This window comes from Clytia hemisphaerica, unplaced genomic scaffold, assembly GCF_902728285.1.
Source record: "Clytia hemisphaerica strain Z4C2 unplaced genomic scaffold, Clytia hemisphaerica genome assembly, whole genome shotgun sequence".
NCBI classification, from domain to species: domain Eukaryota; kingdom Metazoa; phylum Cnidaria; class Hydrozoa; order Leptothecata; family Clytiidae; genus Clytia; species Clytia hemisphaerica.
This window is the reverse complement of record NW_027103979.1, coordinates 825,637-844,874: the sequence shown is the minus strand read 5'-3', so window position 1 is coordinate 844,874 and position 19,238 is coordinate 825,637. Positions and strand designations below refer to the sequence as shown.

The window sequence follows — 19,238 nt, the reverse complement described above, 5'->3', positions numbered from 1 at the left end:
TTTGGAAAATTTTTTGTAACACCACCATGAAATTTTCCCTTCCCGCCAAAAGAAGTTAGCGGAAGAATGTTTTCTTAATTCCTGGGGGTGGGGGTACTTAGGAAAAAAAGAGGTGATGGGTATGTGCGGACGGTAAGGGTTGGCTTTTTCACCTTTCAAAGTCTAAGAGGGTAGCAAAAATCACAAAACTTAAGTCTCTCTATAAGGGTCAGAAAATTCAAGATTTCTAGGAAATTTTTTTCATTCAGAGAAATCGAATGCCAACCGAACATAAATGGAATCAATGGAATGCCAATCAGACATAAATCGATTAGACCTTTTTTCAAAGAGGACGTCCTGTTAGATAATTATGTAGTCCAGCCATAAAAACAATGATAGAGCCATGCATAATTACTGTATCATGCATATTTTTTTTTTTTTGCAAATAATTATGCATGGTTTTATCATTGTTTTTCTGCTGGACTACATAATTATTCAACAGGGTGGCCTCTTTGAAAAAAGGTCTATTAATTGAATGCCAATCAAACATAAATCGAATTAATCGAATGCCAATCCAACATAAATCGAATTGATCGAACATTAAACTAATCGAATCAATCGAAAAGTATATGCAATCGAAGCTAATCGAAACTATTCGAATCATCAATCGAACACCAATCGAACAGTAATCAAATCCAATCAAAAAAAGATGTGAAATCCGATTGGCGTTCGATCAATTCGGCTATTCGAAAATCAATCATTCGATTGGCTTCGATTAAATTTTTCGATTGACATCCCCTGGGAGTTTAAAAGTCTATATATAACTGACTGGATGGATTCCTGTCTACAGAGGGAAAAATTGCAACACAGGAAAAAGGTACTACAACATGTTTATCTAGCTAGCTAACCTTGCTTACCACTCTGCTGTTTATGTGTTGCCCTGTGTAGTGTGATGATGGATGATGAAAATGATAAAAATATTTATAAATTAAAATTCAAGGACTATTTTTTTCCAAATGAAACAAGTCCTTTATTATGCAATCAACTGCTGACTCTGCAAGGTTTAGTGTTTGATTCTTTGCCCAAACAAAAATTTGCTACATCATTTCGTTGGCTGATCAGCAAAACAAGACTTTTTAATAAGCTTATCATACTACACTACCCACAACCATGAACTACGTACTGCTGTTGCATAACGGTACCAAACTGAAAGTTGCATAATTTGCAGCGTTTGCATAAATTTATCAAGTGCCAAAACCCAAAGAAAGGTTTGATAAAGCGCCAAAACTCTAGATACTAATGTTGACGGGAAAAAGGGCGGAAATTGGCGGCACAGGCGGTAATTCGAGGGCGTCAGCTCTGGGGTTAAAAATTAAATGACTTAGCTAGGTCGTGATAGACGGTAACATTTTTGTGTAACATTTGCTAACATTTCTAAAAATAGAAGATTTCAAAAATGTGCTCAAGAAATGTTAACATATGTTACACGCAAACATTTTGTGCATAACATTTGATTTTTTTTATTAAAAAAGAGAGAAAAATCGGCGAAAAAACACGTGCGCACTTGAAGTATCCTTTTAAATTCCCTTTAAATGGCGGCATCCTTTGATTCAAAATGTTAACCATGAGAGCAAATCATTTTTTTTTGATTTGCTATCTGTGCGTAACATTCGTTAACATTTGAATGTTTCTGAATGTTAATCGATGTTACACGGTAACATTTTGTACAACATTTGCTATTTTTAGAAAATGTTACACAAAAATGTTACCGAATGTTATCGTCTAACAAGACCTTTAGCTCTTTTCAAAAAGACAGACAAGGCTACTGTCTACTGGCATCTACCATAGTCAGACTCTACTGATCCTCAAGACACTCCAACGGATTCATGCTCCTTATACTAGTATACTACACCTGCGGTTTTTTAGGTGAAAAGGCAGAAATATCTTTCTAACTCCTGCGAATGGTTTTAGCTTAGGAAGTTTCAGAAGCAGTGTTCAATCTTAGTTAAAACAATATAACTATTTTGATTGGCAGAGTTCTAATTTGTTTCTAGAAATTTTTTGGTTAGAGGATAAAGAGAAAAGCCATTACACAGAGGCAACAACGAAAACGAGGAAAAGAGAGACGACGAAATAAATTATTTTCTTCCTGTTTGTTGTGTACTAGTACGAAATTGTGACGTTAAAGACGCATTTATCAATCATTATTTTACTACACGCGTCTTACCACGCAGTGACTGTGCAGTTTGGTATTCTATAGATATCGTTTGATTGACAGAACTTCTAATCTAATAATAGACGGAAGTATTGTAAGGGTTATTGACAGATTATTTGGGCGGGGATGGTGTACCATTTGTACAGTGTGATGGTATTTGCCATATCTTTTGTCGGTATCTCGCTCAGTCTTTGTTTGAAGAAAAAACGACGATATTTGGCAAAAGTACTAAAGTCTATTCACGATAAGTGTGCACTCTTTTTTCTTTTACCTATAAATTTGGAAGAAATTCTTCAATCTTTATAAATCTAGAATTACTGGAAAGATATTAGCGATTGGAACAATTTGAAATAAAAAAATCTTTTACAAAATTCTAAAAATGAAGATGAAAATGAAGAAGAATTAAATGAAGATCTTGTAGAAAAGTGCTTTAACTATCATTTTCACTGAAGTGAATTCTCGAATTCTTGATCATCGAACGTCATCACTGTGAAAAAATCTCTCAAAAATAATCTTTCAGTCAAAAGATATCAAACAAAGTTTGATTTCATCTGATTGACGTCTAAAAACGCTTTCTGCTGTTTTTGGGGGTCAATCACTTATTAACTTTGTATCATAACTTTATATTGAATAAATTAAATATTAAATAAAAATTAAATAAAATTTCTTAACAATGATGACCTCCTAAGATCAAAAAATCTCTCCAGTGAAAATGAAAGTTAAAGCACTTTTCTTTAAGATCTTCATTTTGTTCTTCTTTATTTTCATCTTCGTTTTTAGAATTTTTTTAAAGACTTTTTTATTTCAAATTGTTCCGCTCACAAATATCTCTCCAACGATACCAAATTTATAAAGATTGAAGAATTCCTTCAAAAGTTATAGGTAAAAGAAAAAAAGTGCACACTTATTGTGAATAGACTTTACATACAAGTTTTCAAATGTTAATGATTTTGGGTATATTTTACCGTTTTTCAGAATTTAAAGCTCGGGCGAGAATTACGTGATGATTCAGCACTTCCACTTTATTTCGTTTGCTATTTCGATTTTGGAGAGTTTTAATAGCTTCTAGGCTATATTCCCAGCCTTATTAGAACAATTTTAAACCTTTTGAATCCTGAGATTCTAAGATCCTAAGTCTTAAGTCTCATATCAAAACTCAGAGGCAAGGTATTTTTCGAGTTGACGAGTTCCCAAGAAATTTACAGTTCCAAATGTCTAATTAATGGGCACTCAAAGTACAAACATTACACTGTCTGGTAAATAACACTTTTTTCAAGCGTTTATAAATTGCATAGTCGTGTGGCACTGGCTATTGAGCTTAATAAAGAGTTCATTGTCTCATCTGGTATGTCTTTAACTTTATGTTGTCAAATGACAGGATCTAAAAATCAGAATCTAACGTATTCGCCTCCCTATTCGTATTCTCGATCTTCGACCTGATTTATGCAATACGAAAAAAGAGAAAAATCTTTAAGTTATTCGTGGTATTTATAATTTCATTTTTATCTTTAGAGTAAGTGAACGCTACATGAAACTTATAGTTTTGTAGTAATGATCCTGAAAAATTCAGCAAAAATTTTACCGCATAGAAATTTTGTTAAAAAAATAGTAGACAAAAAAGACATCTCAATTTCATGTGTGTGTATTCATCAATATGTACAATTACAATGTCTTCCACGGACCGATTTTGTGCAAGTAACGTATTGACTGATTTTATGCACTCACAACCAATCAGCTGTTGGGTCCGTGAATAAGCATGGACTTTTAATATATTTGGCTTCCAGAGAATTCTGCAAGAATCACATCGCTTGGTAGTCATGGCTCGTTTGCATCGAATCCAAAGGCCCATTTGAACCGCCTGCACCAATCTCGGTAAACCCTTTCTGCTTTTTCTTTCGTTGACATTTCGCAAAAACCATCAAAACAATGACCAAAAGAATCGCAATAACACCAATGGTGATTCCCACAGCTGTTCCATTCGAAACTGGCTGGGAATCACCTTTATTTGATCCTGTAGACTTGGAGATTTGAGCCTCTTTCTTTTCGGCAGGTGTTAAACGCTCCATAGCAGATTTCAGATTGTAAATCGCACGACCTTTGATGTTGTCGGTAGCAGTATCGCTGATATCATCAGCAAGATGCTCCATGACAGTGCTATTGAAGAAGAAAGCAGTGAAGAATTTCATAATCATGCAAATACTCATTTTTATGCGAACAATTAAGCTTAAAATCGGAATTGAATTACTCGATTTCAAGAGATTAAGGGTTTTCAAAGTAGTGAAAATTATATAATATAAATAAGAACATGATAAGAATAATTTGAGGCTCAAAGTGCCAAAAAGATAAAGACATGCGAGCCTCATCAAAAATTTACTGGTTCTTATTATAAAAAGAGCGTAAACAAAGGAACGAAGTCAAAAAAAAGTGTAGAATAAAAATGTTTGTTGGGTTGTTATACTTTGCCATACCAAGAGTGCAACTCACATTTTTTGATTTTAAATGTCATGGTTTAGTATAATCATAAACGCTATCAGAATCGTATAGAACGAACTAAGGGACTAGTAATAAGTTTTATTACCTTTTCGTAGCCATAATCCATTTCTGGTCCATTGGACTTTTGAACCATACTTTGCCAGTATCATCATTGATCAGCGTTAGTGGGATTGTAATGTTTCTATTCATCTTTGGTAAAGAACGGAATGGTGGTCTTCGTACAATCGCTAATCCATGAGCAGATAGTGAATTTGCTTTGACACAATAATTAATTTCACAGTTTTCATCAACAGCAGCTAAATGCTGCGTGTAAGTTTGTGGGCAAGCTTTAGGCCAGTTTTGTGGACCATCACTGTGAAGTTGACTTTCAAGTGCTGAAATAACTGAAATAATGTCAACAAAATTAGCATGTTTATTTTCTCACGTAGAGTAAGGTGGTATGCCAACTTCCTCCCCATGACGATTTGCTATTTATAGAGGATGTAGCAAATCGATTCTCAACGACCATCAAAATTGGTCCCAAGAATCGGGTGTAAAAAGAACAAATCTATAGTTAGATCTATAAAATTAAAAAATTTTGTGTTAGTAAAAACCCCCTTGATTAAAATCAGCCGCTGTTTCCTTGAAAAAGCAGAAAAATCGTGTTAATTTCAGATTATACAAATTTCAAGGCCGTTAAATACTTGCATAGTAATATTTCTGTAATAAAGTAATGATCAAGCTTATACCTGTTTTTTTCTTCAAAGCCAGCGGATTACCAGTAGTACAGCTAAAGAATCCAGCAAAAGGGATTGAATATTGAGATCCTAATTCGTAGTCATCACTTATACAAACATACCTACAAAATGGAAAAAGAAAGATTGTTAAACTAGGCAAATACAGTGAAACACCCCTGTCTCACAGGCCCGGTGGAACTTTTTTCCTCAGTGGAAATAAAAATTCCTATTGAAATCCCAATGGGGATAGAAATTCTATTGTTCCAAGGTTAAAAATTCCAGTGGGGATGGTTTTGAAGTACAAATTTTTCAATATTGAATATCGAATGGGGATAAGTTAAAGTCAATTTCCCAGGGCTGAAATTCCAGAATATTTTCCCACCGAGGACAATATTTTCCGATTATCGCCGAATTTTCCAGTGGGGCTGGTGTCCCAACGAGTCTGTGACACAGGGGTGTAGTGAATATTGTTGACATTTTATTGATTTTCTTACTGACCTAGACCACTGGTAACTGGTTCGCAAGCTCGGTCGTTACTTGACCTTTGGCAATATCTTTAGTACATCTGCCCCATGTACTCGCTAACTGTACATTGTTTTATTTGTGTTACATTTATACTATCAAGCTATAAAGCCAGATAAAATTCTAGCAAACAAGTTAGCCAGAGAATCTGTTTCTGGATTTGTTCCGTTATACTCTTGGAGAGAAAGTCAGACCAGTGTCAAACTTAAAAATATTCCTTACATATTTTCAGGTCCGAAGTTTTGTGGATAAAATTTGGGTGGACAATTAGCAGCACCAGTGAGAGGGTTAACCATCAACTTGTTGTACAAACCACCAAATATATATCCTGAATTTGGTGGCACTTGACCTGAAAAAATTATAGTATAGTTTATAATGTAACCTCTAAAAGAGGTTATCAAGGATAGGTTAAAAGGTGAAAAGAGAGCTCTTTCTAAATTAAGATACATAAGTAGTGCGACTGTAAAATTCGTATGCAGAATGATTGACTTTTTATCCTTGGTAACATTTTTGACCGATATTGTAACTGTCTTTGAGCTGGTACTTTCATCATTGAACACCCTTGTCTCAATAATTTACCACGAATCAAAGCCTCGAATTTTCGCTCAAATCTCAAAAGACCCATTAGAGATTCTCAAATCTATAGTATTTTTTCCTATCAGGGACTCAACTCTCCGGTTCCTTTCAACACTAATAGACTATTTTGACCGAATTTTCCTAGCAAGTCAGTAGCGGTGATTACAGATTTCTGTAAATCCAGAAGGGCTAGATGTCGTGTTTTAAGCTTTCCCAATACTCAAGCAAAAAAAAAGTTAACATTGCAAAAAATATTGCTGCTCTTTTTTTCGAAAACCCGCGAAGCCTTTTGTTGGTCAAGTGCTGAAATTTTATTTTAATGTCAAGTGACCTAGGTAGGATTTGCTACCAACCTTAGCACACTTTTCAGCCAAAGCACGACATCTAGCCCTTCGGGCTTTATAAATCTATGGTTGTAACTACTGACCTGATGCAGCACACCAGAAGGTAGAGTATTCAGCATGACCACATTCATTGTGACAATCCCAGGAGAAAAACCAGAATCGATGGCAAACACGATGACATTTTGATGGTGAAGTTCTTTTGTGAACCATTACTGGTTCATATCCGGTTGGACATCTATAATCATTGGTTTTCGGATTCTTCTGAAGGAAATTAGCAACGCATACAGCATCATGGGAACCTGTTTAAAAGAGAAAATACAGAAGGATTTCAGTTGATATTTTTGTCTTGAGCCACAAGATAAAGGAGGCTCCCCAGCGGTAACTCTGTTCATCGTGAACAGCACGCAATTTTTGTCTTCAATCACGATCACGCAAATCAGCAAAAAAAAAAAAATGGCTAATCACGCATCCCTTTAAAAGAGTCACGTATCACAGTTCAAAAATCTTTCAAATCATGATCACGTTATGACCTCTCATCGCGCAATCACGAAGAAAGAAATTTTGAATCACGTAATCACGCTGCAAAAATGTCCCTATCATCACGTCATCACGAAAACCGCTTGGGGGGAATAAATGTAAGTGACGATGGTGGGGTTAAAGTCTGTTATTGATCTTTAAAGTATTGGCGCCCTTCCTAGACAAGTCTACGCCCTTCCCAGAGGAGACGAGACGCAAGTGTGGCGTGTGGGATGGTGCGTGAAGGGTCGCATCGGTATATGATATGGTTGTATCATAACTCCTATCAGGGGAGCATCAAAATGTTCAAAAGAGTAAGCATAAATTAGATTGAAATATTGATACAAGGGCTTGCCAATATTAATGGTCAGGATAACGCTGGCCACTTAGAAGACTTCTTCAAAAAGAAGACTAAACAGAAAAATTCTGAGAATCTTGTAAGTGAATAATAGTTCTTTGTTTGAAATTATATTTCAGCACTACATATAAAATTGAGAAAAATATCAACTTACCTAAAACTTGACATGTTTGATATACGCCACCGAAAGTGAAATTATTGTAAGGTTTTCCACACGAATGATCATCCAAGATAGCTTGAAAACTGAAATCTTTCGAATTTGGATTCGTACATCCTTTGATACTGTTATGCTTGTAGTAGCTCTCGATAGCTTTTTCAAGGAACTCTGATAAATGGAAGGTCAGCATCTCTGGCAATTCTGGTAAAGATTGAGGAGTGATTGTAAAATGTAACGGATCCCCAGATCGGTCAATGGCTACCAAATTGTTCAACAGCCCATCCTCCCATTGATCAGTGGTAAAATTTGCTCGATAAGGTGGGCCGCCGTAGGTTTTGATTTTTGAAACTGCAATATTCTTTTGGTAGAGATCTATGTCTTCTTTACTGGCCGTATGAGTTGTAGATACGCTGGCACCACCAAACGGGAATGAGGCGCTTGCCGAAGCTGTTATTTTGCTTTTATCCATATCATCCTTTTTAGCGTAGCTTGATTTAACATGATCAATTTTAGCTAAAATAGCTCCAGCATCTATCCTTGTAATATAATGTGTTCCATAGTCTCTTACAATCAAATCAGCCAAGTATTGAGCTACTTTAGTGTTGTTAGACTGTAAATGAGCTGATATATCCAGGAGTCTTGATTTGAAGTTTGGATGTAATTGCATATCAGGTTGTGATTGGACTGTGTAGAATTTATGTCTTAGCTGAACCCTGGTTGTAACGGCTTTATCTTCATACTGACTTTTCTTGACTGATTGATATTCCGAGGAGAATTTACCACCAAGGCCTGCACCAAAGATAGAAGCATGGGCTTCAGCATTGACACTTGTTGAGGTCGTCGAAGTGTAATTATTCCAATGATCAAAATATTCTGATGTTAATTCAACATTACTTTCTTTCAAAGCAACGACAAAAGTTTCATCAGGGATAAGATATTTGCCATCTTCACTGGTCAAACATTGAGAATAATTCTTCCAAACAACCATACCCATGTCCAGGTTCCGTAAATTATCCCATCCAGTGCCAGGAAGGACTTCCATTCTAACTAAAGTGTTGTCTTGTAAAAAACAATTCCTCGGATCACCAATTGGAAATAGGTTTCCATTTCTGAAGGTAGAGGTACAACCTTTAGCTTGGCAGTGCTGTGGGTTTCCTCCATCTTTTCCAGTATTATCAGTTAGATATACTGATCCACTACTAAGCGCACATATGCTCACGAAAAGCGCAAAAACAAGAAAATTAGCTTGCATGATAAATGCAAAAAAAGTTATCCCAACTTTCTCTTTTGTAATCAAAATCAAAACTGACTTTCCTGCTTCTACAGATATCAAAACTTTCGTTTATTAAGGGGGACTTTTAAATAGTGATCGAATATCAAAACAAATTAAAGCAATAGCCATTATGTTAGACCGTAAACAAGTTTAGACAACTTTCAGCAATTCTTTGAGTAGTCGATCATATATCATGTGATTGGGAAAAACCAAACGAATCGTCACTTAACATAATATCATTGTCTCCTTGGTTTCAAGCTTTCCCTAACATGTAACAAGGACTATTTACGTCACTATTTTTAAAATCTGTACTGTTCTGTAACACTGACCTTTATATATCGCTACATCATCAAAAGTTTTCGAGGGAAAGTAGATCTAGCGCCTTCGATGCATTTACACCGATATTGAGTAGTACCGCAATTAGGGTAACACTTAAAAAAAACTCTGATCACAGATTTTTCTTGGTCAGGATTGAGAAACTTGGTCCAGGGTATATAAAGGGAAGTGTTCTGTACTCATTTTCAAAGTTTGATATCCGGGGGGGGGGCAATCGATTTCTAAACAATGGCATTTGCCGCCAAAAAAATCGGACTCTTACAGTGCCGCTCTTGAGCAGTGAAAAAGTACCCTTACAGTGCATTTTACCGAACGTTTCCAACTCTTACAGTGTAGTTTGATTTCATATCTTATTTTGCAGAAGCCACCTGAAAATAAGCCTAAGATGTCGACTATCGAATATTGAAATAACGTTATGTGTAAGCTTGAAACAACATTTGGTACGTAAACAGCATGTTAGAGGATAAGGTATAAATAATATAAATATGCCTTTACGTGAACCTTAGATAAACGAAACCAAATCACATGAAAGTCTTATGACTGTAAGGTAATCCAAATGACGTACTTTTAGTAAAAAGGGACATGGTTATATAGTTCTCTAAATCAAAAGAAATCAGACAGTTATGAAAATATGGAGTTGAGTGCAGTGTTAATTTTCACACTTTTGATAAGTGCTTTCTTTGCAATGCATGATGGTTCAATTTTACTTAAGGAAAGTGGAACGGAATCAAAGACTTGTTCAAAAGAAGACCATTCTAATGATTTAAACAAGAAACAATTTCCAATTGGTGATCCGAGGAATTGTTTTTTACAAGACAACACTTTAGTTAGAATGGAAGTCCTTCCTGGCACCGGATGGGATAATTTACGGAACCTGGACATGAGTATGGTTGTTTGGAAGAATTATTCTCAATGTTTGACCAGTGACGACGGCAAATACCTACTCCCAGATAATATTTTTGTTATCGCTTTGAAGAAAAGTAGCGTAGAGTTAACATCGGAATATTTCGATCATTTCAGTGACTACACATCATCTACTTCTACATCAATCAATGCTGAAGCTCATGCTTCTGGTTTTGGAATAGGAGTCTCTGGTAAATTCTCATCCGAATTTCAACACATCAAGAAAAGCCAAGTCGAGAATAAAGCTGTCACCACTAAGGTTCAATTAAGACATAAATTCTATACCGTGAAAGCACAACCTGGTATACAATTACATCCAAACTTCAAATCAAGGCTCCTGGACATTGCAGCTCATTTACAATCTAACAACACTAGAGTAGCTCAATACTTGGCTGATTTAATCGTTAGAGATTTTGGAACACATTATATTACAAGTATAGATGCTGGAGCTATTTTAGAGAAAATTGATCACGTTAAATCAAGCTATGCAAAGAGTCAAGATACTGATAGAAGTAAGATCACAGCATCAGCCAGCGCTTCGTTTCCTTTCGGAGGTGTAAGTACGTCTGCCTCTCACGCAGCAAACAAATCTAACGTGGCGGCTTATCAAAACAATGTAGCAGGTTCCAGTATACATACTCACGGTGGGGCACCGTACCGAGCAAATTTTACAACTGACCAATGGGAAGACAGCTTAGCTGATAATCTTATTGCAATCGACAAAGCAGGCGATCCTTTGTATTATGCAATAACGTCAGAAACGCTGCCTGAGTTACCAGATATGTTGGCAATACAACTTTCATCTATTGTTGAAGATTCAATCAAAGCTTATTATAAGCATAATATTGTTAAAGGGTGTACAAATCCTGACTCGCCAAGTTTCAATTTTGCAGCCATCTTGGATGACAAAACGTGTGATAAGTCGTCCAAGAATTTCACTTTTGGTGGTATGTACCAAGTCTGTATCAGCGATCGTAAGTTTCATTGGCTTCGTTCTAGTGTGTCTCATGGCCAAGAGGACTATATATCTAAGAGAAAAAGGGTAATGGCGATTCTCGGTATACATAACTGCATTGTGACGGCATTACACCTTTCCCGAGTTTATTTTGACTTTTTAAAAACATTATTCAAAAAACCCGGCTCTGTTTCTTGCAATTTAATGACTTCTATTAAACGTCGTGATGAGAATTAATAATATTCATGGCGTAATGTTTTCTACGGAAACACCCCGGTTTTAGCCAGTAGTGGCACTTTTTATATACCTTTTGTCTAGTTTAAATAATGTGTTCCAAAATCTGTAACGATCAAATCAGCCAAGTATTGAGCTACTCTAGTATTGTTAGATTGTAAATGAGCTGCAATGTCCAGGAGCCTTGATTTGTTTGGCTAAAACCGGGGTATTTCCGTAGAAAACATTACGTCATGAATATCATGAATTGTAATGCACAACAGCTAGAAATTCACCAAACAGAAAAAGTGTTTTTTTATTCTGACTGACTAAATAGAATTTCGAAAGTGTCATGTCAGAAACTTAAGAGAATACGGAAAAGGTTTCAAAAACCAACTGGATCTTAGTTTATGATCATTGTACATAAAGCCTAGTTTTCCCTGACTTTCTCTGTCAGTAATTTTTTCAAATTAACCAGGTTTTCTCACCAAAATAATTCAATTTTTTTAAGAAAATTATTGCGAAGCAAAATACATTCAAAAAAACTTCAAGACAGGTGATTTCAAGTGTCCAGAAAGGTATCAAGATATTACAGGACATTCAACAATTTTAAATCCTTTCGACTCCTGCTTCCAAGTCTGTAAAGACGATATTGGCAAACTTTCGATATGGACTGCTTGTGTGGTATCATGCAGATTGACATACTATCAGCCTCATTGGTGTGCGTACACAGGTAAATTTACTTAAGGACTCTGTTCATTGTAAAAAAATTTCATAACTGTCGTGTATAAATTGTGTTTTTCTGTTTGATGTAACCAACAAACTATGGCATGTTATACTTTTTCTGTTAGGCCAACTATTCCTGAATCTGAAAAATTCAAAAATTGCATTGAAAAAATTTGATGAAGAAGAAAATGAAGTGAAGACATTTGCGAAGACTAACTATTTTAACTTTGAGGACCTTAGTTTCGGCAAAGAAAAAACATTTTGAAAAGATTTTTGCACTAGATGGTGTATCTTTAACCAAACTACCTATAGATTTTCGGAAAATTTTTGTAAAAGCTCATTTGTCTCAAAATATTGAAAATAGTGCTTTTTGACCAATTTTTCATCCCAATTTTTCATAGAAAAACAGCCATAACTTTTGATGCATTAATTTAGAAAATTTTTCCGAAAAATTTAAAACAGCTCAATTCTTTGCGGACAGTTTGTAAAAATTTCGAAACAAAAAGGTTAATTATCCATTGAAACTTAGCAGTTTTTATAAAAGAAGGTGATGCAACATATTATTAATGTATTTTTAAAGTTCATAACGTCATTTCTGCAATTAAATTCTTAATTACTCTTAAGGGATTTGATTAAAAAGCAATTTATAAAGCCAATTAATTGTTAAAAGTGTTAAAGAACCTAAAACAAAATTTTTATGTTCAAATACTAAAATCAATTTTTCGACTATTTTTCGACTTAAAGGGCCGGGACTGAAGGGCCTGTCTTCACTGATTTTTAGCCTGAGAAGATAAGCATCTTCCTCTTTCTGAATACGGCTACGTCATAAAACAGCTGAAAGTGCGTCTTTTTTATTTGATAAACAATTTCATTTTAGTAGAGGGTAGGCTGCACGCATCCCCAGAATTTATTTTAATATAGGGGATGCGTATCGTGTATGAAATTCTCGTCCGAGAGTTACCTCAAATTTGGGGTAACCGAAAGTTGCATAAATTTACATAATTTTGTTACATCCAATCACAGAAAGAGAAAAATGACGTTATTGTGTTATATTGCTTTCATAATTATAAATTTTCATTCATTAAACAAAGAAAAAGAGAAGTCGTTGTACAGCTGTGACACATAATCAAAAAAGAGAAAAGAAAAGACGGGGGTAAGCTGGGACAGGAATATCTTAGACGATACGCATCCCCTATATCAAATCACAGATATCTGTAAAGCCCGAAGGGCTAGATAGGCAACCTTAAGCTTTCTCCAGCAAAAAAAAGTGAAGCAAAAATTTGACTTTTTAAATTTTGTGCCGATGGATAGGATCTAGCATTTTAATTGTTTTCGGAGCGCGAGATCTAAAAAAGTAGGCGGCAAACGCTATTTCACATCTCTCAAACCGGTGAAATTGCATATTTTAGTCACGTGACTCTGGTAGGAAATCCTTTCAAAGGTGAGCTTCACTTTTTGACCAAGGCCGCAAATCTAGCCCTTCGGGCTTTAGAGATCTGTGTATCAAATCATATCAGAGGGGATGCGTGCAGCCTAAGTAGAGGGGAGCCTCTTTTTAAAAGCTTATTAAACAAATTTTTAGAGTGAAAGGAGAGTTGCAACCTTGAAATTTTGAAATTTATCGTTGAAACAAACCATTTCAGGATAGAAACAAAAAAATCCAAAATTTGTTGAGTTCCCCTATTAGTCTATTTCAACTTCAAAGTAGCTGGTAGTGTTTTTTCAAACTTCGATAACTTTTGATAGAATTTGAACTAGTTAGCGGTTTTGTTCTCGTTAAAAAGATAATCCGGTGTGGAATATTATCACAAACGAAAAAGAAGAAAATCAACTTCTTGTAGAATAATGCTACCATCTTCATTTTGTATCAGAAACTCGTGAATCTTAGAACATCATTTTAGATTTTTTTCTCAACAGAAACTTAAAAAAGCGAAATCAAAATCCCACAATCAGAGGAATGTAAAGAGATGGAAAAACAGCTTCTTGAAAACAATGGAAAAACGGCTCGTCATATATACCCCAGGTCTCTTGCCCTTAAGGGACTTTATGTCGAGTAAATAGGTTTCTTTTTGTCGCTATATAAAATCTGCATAATTAGCGTGTTGTGACAAAATTCTTTTGTTTCAAGCCTGATTATGTGCAAACTTTTAGGGCTTATATTTTGGGTACACCTCTCCTATACGAAAAGATACCTATATCTTCTTGCTCAGAATTTCCTAGCGATTCTTCTGATATAACTGCATCATGACCGCACCATAATATAGAAAGCTAGAACTCGACTTCTGACAGTTTTACAAGAACCAATTTGATATCGTTGCGTTAACCTTTCAAAGCCGCTGTCTTTTTTTGAAAAAGGCCAAAAAGTTCATCATTTTTTTCTGGAAATTTATTCTTTCAAAGGCGATTTCTCGACCAGGACAAACTATTCAGATATCAACTTTGGTATTGTTGGAAAGCCCTTTCTCTCAGCTACAAAAAATAGCAGATTTTTTTTCTCTGAATCGCAAGTGGTCAGGAGTTATGACCAGAAGACTGTGTATCGGTAAAATGGCCTTTTCAAAACGTATATATACGTATTCTGGCTTCTAAGGGTTAAGATAATTTCGTTTGCTATACATCGGTAAAAATATTGCTCCTTATTCTTAAAAAATGAACTAGTAATCGGCAAAAAAGGAAAAAAAAATTTTCATTTTTATCATCAATTCATGTAGACGATGTTATCGTCCGTTACAGTGATAGTAAAGGCGGGAAAAATGGTGGTATGGCGTTATGGCGGTATACGAAAAAAAATCGGCGGGAGAGTTTCGAAGAAAGACTGGCAACTCTACCGACTGTAAACTCTTTTCGGCAAACAAACCCGTTTGCGAATTTTCTTCGGCTTTGAGCTTTTTTCTTTGATAGTGATTCGTCTTAGACTATAACATAGTCTACAATTCATGTAGAAACCGTCCGATTTGTATGGCGAGCCATCTTTTCTGGACTTTCATTTAATGACCTTATCAACGTTTTTACAATAGAATTTTCAATAGAAGTGATCGTTGAACTTTGAGTAATCAGAAAAGCTGTTTTTCCATCTTTTTACATTTCTCTGCTTACATTAAGAAAAAAAACGTATTGAAGCTTCGAGCCAACCTCGTTCCTTGTGTATTATCAGCTTTTTGATTCTTACTGATAGCGCTAGATAATACCCTTGACATTGTCTACTTTTCGAACGCGTAAGATTACGTAATCCAAAAACAAGGCCCCTTTGTCGGGAACTGTGTGCGCAATAAATTAACAAGTCCAGACTAAACCAACCGCCGATCTAGAATTTTTGCTCCGCCTACCCGCGCGATGTTTGACCTATGTTTTGGATTGAATTGGTAGGAGAGTCAAATTTCCCGGTTAGATTAAAGGGTTGTTTCAGGTAGGGTCAGGTAGGGTTAGGGCTGGGGTTGGGGATGGGAGTTAAACCCTGGTTATGGTTTTAGCCTCCGGGTAGAGTTTGGAGTAAATACCATGTTTATAAGGAACTTTGAACTCCTTAGTGCAGTTGTGACTCGATGGCCGAGTGGTTAAGGCGCTGGCGTTCTAATCATATAGGTGCTTTGTATTTAGTGGGTTCGAATCCCATCAGTGGCAAAAGTTTCGAAATAAAGAAAGTGTCAAAGAATGGAAGCTCAGAGTGGAGGATGGGAAGGAAATTTATTTGTGTCACTTAAGGAACCCGGTACGAACAACATTCGGTTATTGCCACGTCAGCTGGACCTTCACGCAGCTCCGGCTTCTTGTATTTATTTATTTATCATTTTTTCTTGAAGATAAAACAGATGATCGAGGTTACCTTTTTGGAGGTTTATACAATAACATTTCATCAAACCCTTTGACCGGAGATAAAAGCTGTCCACCAGGGTTTTATGGACAATTATTTGGTGCTGAAGATATGGTCATTTGTATCAGTGATGATTACGAATATGGGTCACATTATTCAATTCCCTTTGGCGGGTTTTTCACGTGTGACATAGGAAACCCAATGGCAATGACAAATCCTCCAGGTTTGTGCTCATTATTGATTTTTTACAACTCCAAAACATTAGAATGTGACTGAAATCTGACGGCACAGAGATTTTAAATATATATGATGAAGAGATATTTGAGTTTAAGATCAATGATTTTGTTAGGTCAATTTTTGACGATGTTTAGGTGATCAGGGAAGATCTCATTGAAAGAAATCCTTTAAACTATATCATATTTAAATAGTACGTTTATTGGGCGAACGGGCGAAAGGAAATATGACGGATTATGGGTATCATTTCCAGCTATTTTAGGGGATCTAATTGACAAACATTTTTAAAAATATGCTAGCAGGGGCTTGTAATGAAATTGACGTCATCATAAAATACCCAAAAAGTGTCCAAAACTTTTCGATTTGATTACGGTTTTTTTGGTAGTTTTTTTGGATCCATAGCAACCTTTGTGCCACATATTAGCAATGTTTCTAATAATCCAAATAGTCTGGGTACATACCATATATGTATTCATCCATTTGCAGCCCCGATAATAGTCATATTACTGTTTCAACTAAATTTCTTGGTATTTTCTGATTCTAAAGGTGACGCTCGTGACTGGCCAAAAGGTTGTCCACAAGGCTACACACAACATTTAGCAATGATCGACCAAGGCTGCGAGATCAATTATTGTATCAAAGCAAATTCTCTCTCCGTTAATGGTTTTTCAAATGTGAAACGGCCACCTTTCAGATCGAAACCCAAAGTTAACATGAATATTACAGTTCCTCTAACGATTATAAACGACAACACAGGAAAGATATGGCTTAAAAATCCAAAAAATCAACAATGGATTTTGGTTACTAAAAGGTAAGAGTAATGGGCTCTTGCAAAAAGTTTTTGTACATGGGGGATGGAGGTTATATTGTATATATTGGCAAAATTTGCCTTGTTTTTGCCTCCGTTTAGGGGTAATTTTGGATGTCTAGGGGGGTCAACTGATGCTTGTCCGGGGGGGGGGGGTCTGTTGTTCGGGGGGTCATAATTCACCATGTCCGGAGAGGGGGGGGGTAAATTTCCACAAAAGGTTATATCCTCACCCCACCCCCCATATTCAAATTTCTTTCTGGAAGAGCCCAATATAAGGACGTAGGTTCGCAGAAATTAGGCAACAAAATTTAAAAGGCATTTAGAGAAGCTTCCACTGGTCAACTTATAAGGGCTTAGGATTACGTTTCGCAGAAATCACACTAAAATTTAAGAAATATTAAGAGAAATCTGCTCAACTTTTAAGGGCAAATCACTCAGGGCCCTGGTTGGGAAGAATTTGAAGTGAGAAGATTTTCTTCGTGTTCGATTGTCCACACAAATCATAACAATCTATCTATTTTCAATTTTTTGAAATCTAAAAATCGCCAAAATTCTTAAAGCCTCTTTTTTCCAAAGAATGTCAAGTCAATTTACCTCAAAAAGCATAAATATTAAAGTATATGTTTATGCATACACATCATCAATCCATCAAAGGTTGTATGTTTACATATTATTCTAGTTTTGTATTGGATCGACTGGCTGAGCGTGGAATTACTGATCTTGCTCAAATCGGGATCAAGAATATTGCAGAAGATGAAATTCAAAATAATGCAGAACGTAAGATGTCAATGTCAGCTATCGATATTTTGAAGAGAGCTCTGGTAAATGAATCACCGGCCAATAAAAAGGAGGCCCAAATCTACAAGTCTACAGGATCAATTAAAGGTGATTCCCAACCAGTTTCGAATGGAACAGCTGTGGGAATCACCATTGGTGTTATTGCGATTCTTTTGGTCATTGTTTTCATGGTTTTTGCGAAATGTCAACGAAAGAAAAATCAGAAGAAAGGGTTTACTGAGATTGGTACAGGCGGTTCAAACGGACCCTTCAATTCGATGCAAACGAGCCATGAATACCAAGCGATGTGATTTCGTAACAAGCAGCAACGACACCCAGCCTAAGCTTTGACTAGTAACTTAAAATATAGCATAATTTGACCTATCAATCGAAAACTTGAGTTAAATATTTTACTCAGTTAATTTTTCAAGATTTTGCGTGATTAGAAATGTTTTTTTAATGTGTTTGCTATTTTTTTTTTAATATTGTGAAGATTTCGTATTTTTGTGATCACTTTTTAGACGCTACGGACCCTCTTAACGAAAATTTATATGTATTATGGTCCCAAATAGACCCGGGGGCACTCGATTTGAAAACGACCGTACGTTCGGGCAAAAATCAGGTCTCTAAAATCGGACCCTTTCAGTGCAGGAAAATTTTGGCTGAAATGCAACCCTCATAGTGCAATTTTTCGAAATTTCTTGCCCTTTTCAGGGCAAAATTTTTTGAAATTTCTCGAATTCCTCAAAATTTGGTATTTCCCAAATTTTACACCCTTACAGTGCACTTTTTCCCACTTGCTCACAAATCAACCCTTACAGTGCACTTTCCAAAGTCCAAGAAACCTACCCTTAAGGGCCGCACGTCCGGTAGGTCACTTACCTGGAGTGCCCCCCCCCCAAGGCAAATAGATGACGTCTTAAATCGAAGCCGGTGGACAATTGTTACTTATTATAATATTCTGGGAAACGATCTACTTTTTCTCATAGCTGTAATTAAAATCACTATGGTATCTTAATTTGTTGCCAGTATTGACATATAGAAAGGATATATAGAATGGTTCAATTTTTTTTTTAATTTACATATTTCTTCCTAACATTACAAAATAATTTCTAAATACTTATTATGATAACCTATATTTCTACAAACTGAATTAAAAAAAAACTATCGGATAAATAATGATAGATGATGTCTTTTTTTGGTAAAAGCCGGTCTCCACTTGAGTGTGCTTCGATCGTACCTTTTGGCTTCGATCCTTTTTGCTTGGAAAAAAGATTACATCATAAAAATGTAGCGCACGCTTGAAAAAAAAGTTGAACACAC

At 35.8% G+C, this 19,238-nt stretch overlaps 2 protein-coding genes across 2 annotated transcripts; one reads left to right on the top strand and one right to left on the bottom strand.

Moving 5' to 3' along the window:
* Window positions 1-3,669: 3,669 nt before the first annotated feature.
* Window positions 3,670-9,350, bottom strand: LOC136810916 (macrophage-expressed gene 1 protein-like). Its single transcript, XM_067067503.1, has 6 exons — window positions 7,874-9,350; window positions 6,929-7,144; window positions 6,148-6,274; window positions 5,416-5,525; window positions 4,773-5,061; window positions 3,670-4,348 (listed from the first exon to the last, which is right to left on the bottom strand). Exons 1-6 carry the CDS (start codon window positions 9,126-9,128, stop codon window positions 3,994-3,996), a joined length of 2,352 nt encoding a protein of 783 aa, XP_066923604.1. The 5' UTR covers window positions 9,129-9,350; the 3' UTR covers window positions 3,670-3,993.
* A 677-nt stretch (window positions 9,351-10,027) lies between these two features.
* Window positions 10,028-18,476, top strand: LOC136810915 (macrophage-expressed gene 1 protein-like). The gene is made up of 5 exons (XM_067067502.1): window positions 10,028-11,362; window positions 12,068-12,289; window positions 16,083-16,316; window positions 16,874-17,138; window positions 17,818-18,476. The coding sequence occupies exons 1-5, from the start codon at window positions 10,117-10,119 to the stop codon at window positions 18,224-18,226; spliced, it is 2,376 nt and encodes a 791-aa protein (XP_066923603.1). The 5' UTR covers window positions 10,028-10,116; the 3' UTR covers window positions 18,227-18,476.
* The last annotated feature ends 762 nt before the right edge of the window (window positions 18,477-19,238 follow it).